The sequence below is a fragment of the Salvia splendens genome, chromosome 1 (assembly GCF_004379255.2).
Source record: "Salvia splendens isolate huo1 chromosome 1, SspV2, whole genome shotgun sequence".
In the NCBI taxonomy this organism is placed as follows: domain Eukaryota; kingdom Viridiplantae; phylum Streptophyta; class Magnoliopsida; order Lamiales; family Lamiaceae; genus Salvia; species Salvia splendens.
The window spans coordinates 29,892,842-29,901,641 of NC_056032.1; the positions used below are offsets into that span (position 1 = coordinate 29,892,842).

General features: G+C 40.0%; 1 protein-coding gene across 1 annotated transcript; it reads right to left on the minus strand.

The window, feature by feature from the left end:
• Positions 1 to 2,583: 2,583 nt before the first annotated feature.
• LOC121767027 lies at positions 2,584 to 7,677 on the minus strand. Its single transcript, XM_042163255.1, has 2 exons — positions 7,447 to 7,677; positions 2,584 to 2,829 (listed from the first exon to the last, which is right to left on the minus strand). The coding sequence occupies exons 1-2, from the start codon at positions 7,675 to 7,677 to the stop codon at positions 2,584 to 2,586; spliced, it is 477 nt and encodes a 158-aa protein (XP_042019189.1).
• Positions 7,678 to 8,800: the final 1,123 nt, after the last annotated feature.

Sequence of the window (8,800 nt, forward strand, 5' to 3'; positions counted from 1 at the left end):
AACATTGGTAAAGCCTCTTCTTTTCGTCTACTTCCTGTTGATGCACTTTTTATTAGCACTAAATAAACCTACAAGTATACAGAGTATATATATTATAGCTAAAGGTCAGTACCAGATATCAAACACAGGGAAAATAAACACAAATTGTCTACCTTCTACTAAGCTTCTTCTACTATTTGGAAAAACAAAAGGTTTTGGATTTTTGAAAGTAAAAACTTGTAAAAGACGAAGAAAACAACTATTGCAGATAAATCACAGAGATAAAACAAATGAGATAAGGGAATTCCAGGGATGTGCTTTCACAGTTAGGGTTATACAGATTCCAACTACAACACCATAGCACAGTTCATACTTTAATAGGACCTAAGTTTTGCCCAAGCGGTACAAGCGTAGATTACATACACTAGGGGCGTCAATCCTAGATTTGTAACTCCATAAAGCTCCTAAGACCCTTGAAAAGTCCCCACTCTCAATTAACAGTGTCGTTTTAAGGGAAACTAATTGTAGTGTCAACTAAGCCGTTCTAACTCGCCAACCTCCTCTCACAATTATGTACCAAGTCAATAGATAATCACAAAATGTGTCACTCAAACGTGAAGCAATTATCCAGAACTTAGAATAGAAACGAAGTAAAACAAAACGGATATTAAATAAATAGGAACTGTATAACCAAAGTCGTTACTAACACATACCTAGAATTCTATGAATTTAGTTACACATGATTGAATAAGCTAAAGACATAGTTTTTAGGAAAAACAATGAAAACATAAAGAATAAAGCTAATAAAACCCAAAGGTAGAATCCTTGTAGTCTTGATCTTCTCTTGATTCCTTTTTCAAAACCCTTGAACTTTGATGATCAAGGATGAACTCTCAAATATTATGCTCTGGAATTATGCAGCAAAAAGAAGATACTGGTGGTGAGGTTTGAGGGGATATTTATAGCCTCCAATTCGTGTACCACCAATATGGCAAATATTCAGAACAGTATGGTAAATCTTGGGGAGAAAGTAGGTCAAATCTGTGCGCCACGTTTTCCCAGCGGGCCGCTGCACCTTAGCCAGCGGTCGCTGTGGGTTGATCCGTAGCTTCTACCTCTTGAACAGCGGTCGTTGTACATTGTTTCAACGGTCGGTAGCAATCATCCCGTAGCTTCTGGATCACTTGGAGTGGTCGTGGCGCACACCCCAGTGGTCGCTGGGCGTGTTCTACTTTTCAGCACAACTTTCCAGGAGCGGACAGCTATTGGCTCGGTCGTTGGTGGCTAGTGGTTGCTGGTTGGGTTGCAGTGGACTGCTGGACGGCTCGAAAGCTCCAGATTTCCAGCTTCGACCTTTAGATATCTTTTTAGGCTCTAATTGTGCACATTTCTCACAAAACATGTCAAAATAGATAAAAATATGCAAATAATGGACATGTAATGCAACTTTGACATTCAAAACAAACCAAATAAAGGCCCTAAAATAATGCAAAATCCGAGCGTATCACCTGTATCTATTGACTACTTTGTCACAACAAGTGTAAGAGCGGGGTTTACAGTTGTCAATATTGGACAGAATAATTGGATTCATTGGATTGATTTGTTTGATATATTATACATGAGTATATATAGGACTCTAGACATAAATGTTTCTAGGAACTATAATACACAATAAATGTTATTCTATTTTCCAACACTTCTAGGAACTCATGTATCCTCTTTCCAATATTCTTGGGACCCATGTTCTCTCTTTTCAATACTCCCCCTCAAGTTGGTTAACGGGATTCCCGATATCCAACTTGCCAAGGACTTCTGCAAATTTCCTTGCTCTTACTGCTTTTGTCAGAATGTCTGCGAGTTGGTCTCCAAATAGAAAAAATGGGAACTCAATAATTCTCTCTTCAATTTTCTCTTTGATGAAATATCCGTCTATTTCAACATGCTTTGTCTGATCATGTTGGACTGGATTTTCTGCGATACTGATTGCAGCTTTATTATCACAGAATATTTGACACGTCTTCTGTGACAAAAATCCTAGTTCACCCATCAATCTTCTAAGCCACAGTACCTCAATTAATCCATTTCTGATCACTCTAAATTTTTCCTCTGCAATTGATAATGCCACGACCTTCTGCTTCTTGCTTTTCCATGTAACAAGGTTTCCTCCATGGATTTCCATATGTTCACTCCGTCTGAACATTACTCCATGATCAAAGGTTCCTTTGAGATACCGAACAACTCTAAGTGCTGCTTCAAGATGATCGCTTTGGGGTCGGTTCATGAATTGACTTATCACACTTACTGCATATGCCATGTCCGGTTTGGTGTGTGAAAGATAAATCAATTTTCTGACTAACCTTTGATACCTTTCTCTATCAGCAAGTTGAGCCCCTTCTATGATTTGAAGTCCATGATTAACTGCAATCGGTGTGTCTGTAGGTTTACAATCCATCATGCTAGTTTCTCCCAGAAGATCCAACGTTTACTTTTTCTGATTTATAAAGATTCTTTCCTTTGATTTCAAGACCTCGACTCCTAGGAAGTACTTAAGTGCCCCCAGATCTTTAATTTCAAATTCCGTTGCCAAATTCTTCTTGAGCTCTTCTATTTCTCAGAGTCATCTCCTGTAATAATCATGTCATCAACATAGATTATCAGACATGTAAGCTTGCCCCTCTTTTTCTTCATGAAGAGTGTGTGATTTGCATTGCTTTGTTGATAATCATATTTCTTCACTGCTTCTGTGAATCTTCCAAACCATGCTCTAGGAGACTGTTTTAAGCCATACAAGGTCTTCTTAAACTGACAGACTTCCCCATCCTCAAAGTCTTCTTCAAAACCTGGAGGGGCCTACATGTGAACTTCTTTCTTCAGTTCACCATGTAATAAAGCATTAGTAACATCGAACTGGTGAAGAGGCCAGTTTTTGCTTGCTGCAATAGAAAGCCATACTCGAACAATATTCATCTTTGCCACATGCGAGAATGTCTCAGAGTAATCCACTCCATATGTCTGGGTGTACCCTTTAGCTACGAGGCGAGCCTTATATCTCTTGATGGACCCGTCTGGTCTTTGTTTGATAGTAAAAACCCATCTGCAACCTATTGTCCTTTTCCCTTTTGGAAGTTGACACTTTTTCCATGTTTTATTCCTCTCCAAGGCTTTTAGCTCTATGATGCACTTTTTATTAGCACTAAATAAACCTGCAAGCATACATAGTAGATCTAGTATAGCTAAAGGTCAGTACCGGGATATCGAACACGGGGAAAACAATCACAAATTGGCTACCTCCTACTAAGCTTATTTCACTATTTGTAAAACCGAAAAGTTATGGAATTTTGAAAATAAAAGCAGTTTGAAAGCAAATAAAAAACTAATTGCAAGTAATTAAAGAGATAAAATATGAGAAAAGGGAATTCCAGGGATGTGCGTTCACAGTTATGGTTATACAAATTCCTACTACAATACCTTAGCACACTCTTTACTTCGATAGAACGAGTCACATAAGTTTTGCCTATGAGGCACAAGCATAGATTACTAACACTAGGGTTGTCAATCCTAGATCCGTAACTACCAAAAGCTCCTAAGACCCTTGAAAATTCCCCACTCTCAATTAACAGTGCCGTTTAAAGGGAAGCTAATTCTAGTGTCCACTAAGTGGACCTAACTCGCCAAACTCCTCTCACGATAATGTAGCAAGTTATATTAAATCATCACAGAATGTGTCACTCAAACGTGAAGCATTATCCAACAACTTAGGGAAGAAATGAAATAAAAACAAAACGGGTATTAAATAGAAAACATAATTGTATAACCAAAGTCGTTACTAACAAATCTCTAGAATCCTATGAATTTAGTTACACATAATTGAATAATCTAAAAATATAGAATGAAGGGAAAACAAAGTGAACATAAAAACTAAAGCAATAAAACCCAAAGGTTGAATCCCTGTAGCCTTGATCTTCTCTTGATTCCTTCTTCTGCCTCTTGCACAATGAATAACTCTCTCAAATTTATGCTTTAGAATTATAAGACAAAAAGAAGATCCTAATGAAGAGGTTTGAGGGGATATATATATAGAGAGGAAAATTCGAGCTCCAGTAAATAAGGTAAAAAGTGGCTAAGTTTGGTAAATCTTGGGGATAAAGTAGGTCAATTATGTGCGCCGCGTTCTCCCAGTGGGCCGCTGCACCTTGGCCAGCGGTCGCTGCAGGTTGATCCGTAGCCTCTGCCTCTAGTATAGCGGTCGCTACACTTCATCCCAGCGGTCGCTGAAAATCTTCCCGTAGCTTCTGGATCATTTGGAGTGGTCGCTGGGCGTGTTATTCGTTTCAGCACAACTTTCTCCTGAGCGGACCGTTACTGGCTCACCGGTCGTTGGGCCCAATGGTCGATGGTCGTATTGCAGCGGACCGCTGGGTGTCTCGAATGTTCCAGATCTCCAACTTTGACTTTTTGCTATCTTTTTAGGCTCAAATATGCACATTTCTCACAAAACACGTCAAAATACCAAAATAGATAAAATATGCAAAATATGGACATGAATTGTGATTTTGACATTAAAAACAGACCAAATAAAGGCCTTAAAACAGTGCAAAATACGAGCGTATCACTCTACCATCATTGCGTCCCTCCTATGCTTGATTTTCAAGGCTTCTTTTACTGTCTGTGGAATTTCCTCTTCTCCATAGAGGGCTGCCTCAAAAGCCCTGGCCAGTTTGGTTAAGTTTGCTCATGCCACACTTCCTACTGGATATTTAGACCGTTTGCTCGTTCTTTCAGGGGAGTACCGTTTGGGTGGAATTCCACGAGTACTTCGGCTAGGTAGAATATATTGTCCGATGTCTTCATCTATAATCTCTCTTTCTTCTTCTGTAGCAACATTTTCAGTATCAATAGTAACCGAGTTCTTGAGATTTGTTACCTCAGATATCGAACCGGGTACTGTTGGGGAGTCACCTAGTTCCATAGGTTGTGGCGTGTATATGGCATGCTCGGCGACAGATGTAGTTGGCTCTGGTGGTCCTACGGTAGAGGAGTGATTACTTGGCACAACCAACCAACTTATCGAGTCACTGATATTTATTTCCTTCTCCCCTGACTTGGAAGTTGGGTGTCGTAAAAGAATTCAGTTTCTAAGATGGTGAATTCATCGTGGTGATAACTTGGCGGGTTTTTGGATTATAGCACCTATAGCCTTTTTTATGAGCCCCATACCCAATGAAAACACAATTATCTGCACAAAGTGAAAATTTGGTACGCTCATATTTTGGGATATGGACAAAGACCGAACAACCAAAGATGCGAGGTTCGAGGGATATGGTAGGTGATATTTTTGTCATGGTGGATAGTTTTTAGAGTGGGTTTTTTAGGTTTAGTTTTTTGGTAGGAAGACGATTGAGGAGGTAAACGGATGTAGCTACGCCTTCAGGCCTAAAACATTTTGGTACTTTGGAGTCAAGGATAAGTGCACGCGTTATATTTAGGATTGCACGCTTTTTTCTCTCAGTTACCTCATTTTGTTCTGGAGTGTAGGTACAAGATGTTTGATGAATGAGACCTTTTTTAGCGCAAATATCTCACATTTTAGTGTTGGCATACTCCCCCCAATTATCGGACATAAGGACCTTAATTTTGGTTTGAAATGAATAATAATCATAGTATAGAAATCAGAAAATTTTGAAAAAACATCTGATTTATTCCTAAGAAAATATACCCAAGTCATGCGAGTACAATCATCAATAAAAAGGAAAAAATATCGAAAACCATTTCCCCCAACCGCTGGCGATGGGCCCCACACATCCGAATGTATTAAGGAAAAAACAGAGTCAACACGAATATTACTAAATCTAAACGATTGTCTGTGGCTTTTTGCCAAAACACATGTCTAACACTCAAAAGTCAAGTTCTTAAGAGGATTCGTAAATAAAATATTTAAATAACTCATCTCTCTTTCCTTAGGACGGATGCCCTAATTGCCTATGCCATAACCACATCTCTCTTTCCTTAGGTCTTTGAGCCAATATTCCTCTGCCAGTTTGAGCTACCCCATCCACATAATATAACCCAATTCAGTGCCACGCCCAATCGTCATCCATGTCTGAATATCCCGTAGAAAACAACATTTAGGTTGCATTAGGAGTCTGCAGTTGAGTTCTCGTGTTACATGAGAGATAGACATCAATTTTTGTGATAACCTGGAAACATAGAGACAATTAGAAAATTATAAAGTTGGGGATATTTGAATAGTTCCCGCTCCTTCAACCGGGACAAGATCCCCCCAACCGTCTCAATATAAATTCTTTTTAACTTCGTGAGTTCCCAAAAATCCGCCCTATCATACGATATAGTGTCCATTGCTCCACAATCAAATATCCATCCCCTCTCATCCTTAACTTCAGATTTTTTGACTTGACAAGCTATAGAAATATCAGAATTATCATTTAGGACCGAAAAACGATTCCTAAATTCTATGTGGGGTCATTTTGAGCATAAGTATGAGTCAGGGGTCTGCTTTGCATATTTTGGGAAGCATGGTGTCTTTTTTTCTAAAAATCTCATTTTTGGGGGTAAAATGTGAGAGAGTGAGGAAATAAAAGGGTTAGAGGGAAAAGCTCCAAACCCTTTACCTTCTACTGATCAGGTGAAAGAAGCCCTAGCCGCCTCTTCCCCTTTCTCGCCTCCTCCACTCACTCCCCACCAGCTGCCTGTCGTCGAGCTCTCCACCGGCCGGCTGTCGCCGTTCCTGGCACCGGAGGCCTCCTAGCCGACCGCTAGGACAGCGTTTCCATCCACTCCTTCTCGCCCCACAACGACTTTTCCTTTCCTAGTATTGTTCCGGTTTGCTTTATAGCCGTTTTCCCACCATTCTGGGAAAGCAACGAGCTTGAAGCACGTCTCTTTGGTGTGTTTGGTCATCCCACAGTGTGTGCAATAAAGCTTTGACTTGTCAAATACCCTCTGATTTTTGGAGTTTCATCGTGGTGGTAGCACCGATGAGCCTTGGTGAGGCGGTTAGGTGCCTCAGAATTGGGATTGCGGTGATGGGTGTCTTGCTCCGAACCCACTGCCTATTCCCGAATCTAGGGCTTGGGCGGTTGGTTTCCAAATCCCTTCTCTGGACTCTTCTTGTTTTACTCTTCTGAATGCTTCTTCTGCGGTTGGTTCGGGGTTCTCCTTTAGAAGCTCTCTTAGGAGCCCATTGTGTCTCTCGTTCAACCCGGACAGGAATTGGTATAATCTTTTCGTTTCGAGTTCTTTTTTGTATGTGTTGACTGCTATTTCACAACATTTGTAGGGACAAGGCTTCTGGTTGTTCATTCCTACCCAGAGGTTCTGGAGTTCGCTCCAAAAGGCTTCGAGGGAGTCGTTCTCTTGTTGGAGTTTGTTGGTTCTGTCCTCCAAGTCATACACTTGGACTGGATCGACTCTGGTTCCAAACGTAGTTGTAAGGCCCCGCTACATCACCTTGGCAATTTGGTGTTGAGCAAACTGTAACACGAGTCGTGGCTCCATGTTGTTGATGAGCCACGAGAACACTGTGAAGTCGGATGCTTGCCATTGCTGGAATTTTGGATCATTGGTTTCTGGGGGAGCCTTATCTCCTTCAATGTGGTCGAGTTTCTCTTGACTTCCGACTGCGACGCGCATCAACTTCGACCAGACTGGGAAGTTTTTCCCATCTAGTTTGATTCCCATTGATACGGTTTCGATCGTTTTGTTGGCCATTGAGGATTGTGATACTCACTTGATCTTGGTGTTTTTTTTGTTGGTTTTGCAGTAGGAGCTGAAATTGGTATGGTTCTTCTGGGATTTTGATAGGGATGGTTTGTTGCCTGATCTTGGTTTATTGGTTTGAGAGGGGTATAGAACAGTGATGAGAGAAATTTGGAGTTCCAAAGAACTAGTTTTGAAAAGATTATAGGATCGATTTTTTGCTGCTCTTGATACCATATTGGATTGAATAATTGGATTGAATAATTGGATTCATTGGATTGATTTGTTTGATACATTGTACATGAGTATATGTAGGACTCATGTTCTCTCTTTTCAACAGTCCATACCCACCCATAGATTTTGGAGTCCACTCCAATATGCTTCGAGGGAGTCGTTCCCTTAGTTGAGTTTGTTGGTTCTATCCTCGAGATCGTATACTTGAATAGGATTGGCCCTGATCCCAAAATTTTTGCGAGGCTCTGTCGTACCGCCTTAGCTGCTTGGGTTTTTTACGGGGATTGATTTCAGTCGAGTTTTGGTCGGAGGGTTGAGGGAGGTATTGGAACAATGATGAAGTTTTTCTAAATTCCAAACAAAATTGGATCGATTTTGTGGTTTAGGATCGAACTCTCACTTTAATACCATGTTAAACTCTATTGAATTATCTGAATTGTATTGTATTACTGAGAATTTGAGAGATTCATCCTTTATATAGGAATGAATCGTAATGGACAAGAAATAGAGAATATACACCTAAAAACATACTTGTTCTAAAAGGTAAGTAACCCTCTGATTTCCTCTATGAAATCATATGAATTTAGTTACACATAATTGAATAATCTAAAAATATAGAATGAAGGGAAAACAAAGTGAACATAAAAACTAAAACAATAAAACCCAAAGGTTAAATCCTTGTAGCCTTGTCTTCTCTTGATTCCTTCTTCAATCTCTTGCACAATGAAGAACTCACTCAAATTTATGCTTTAGAATTATAAGGCAAAAAGAAGATCCTAATGAGGAGGTTTGAGGGGATATATATAGAGGAAAATTCGAGCTCCAGTAAATAAGGAAAAAAGTGGCTAAGTTTGGTAAATCTTGGGGAGAA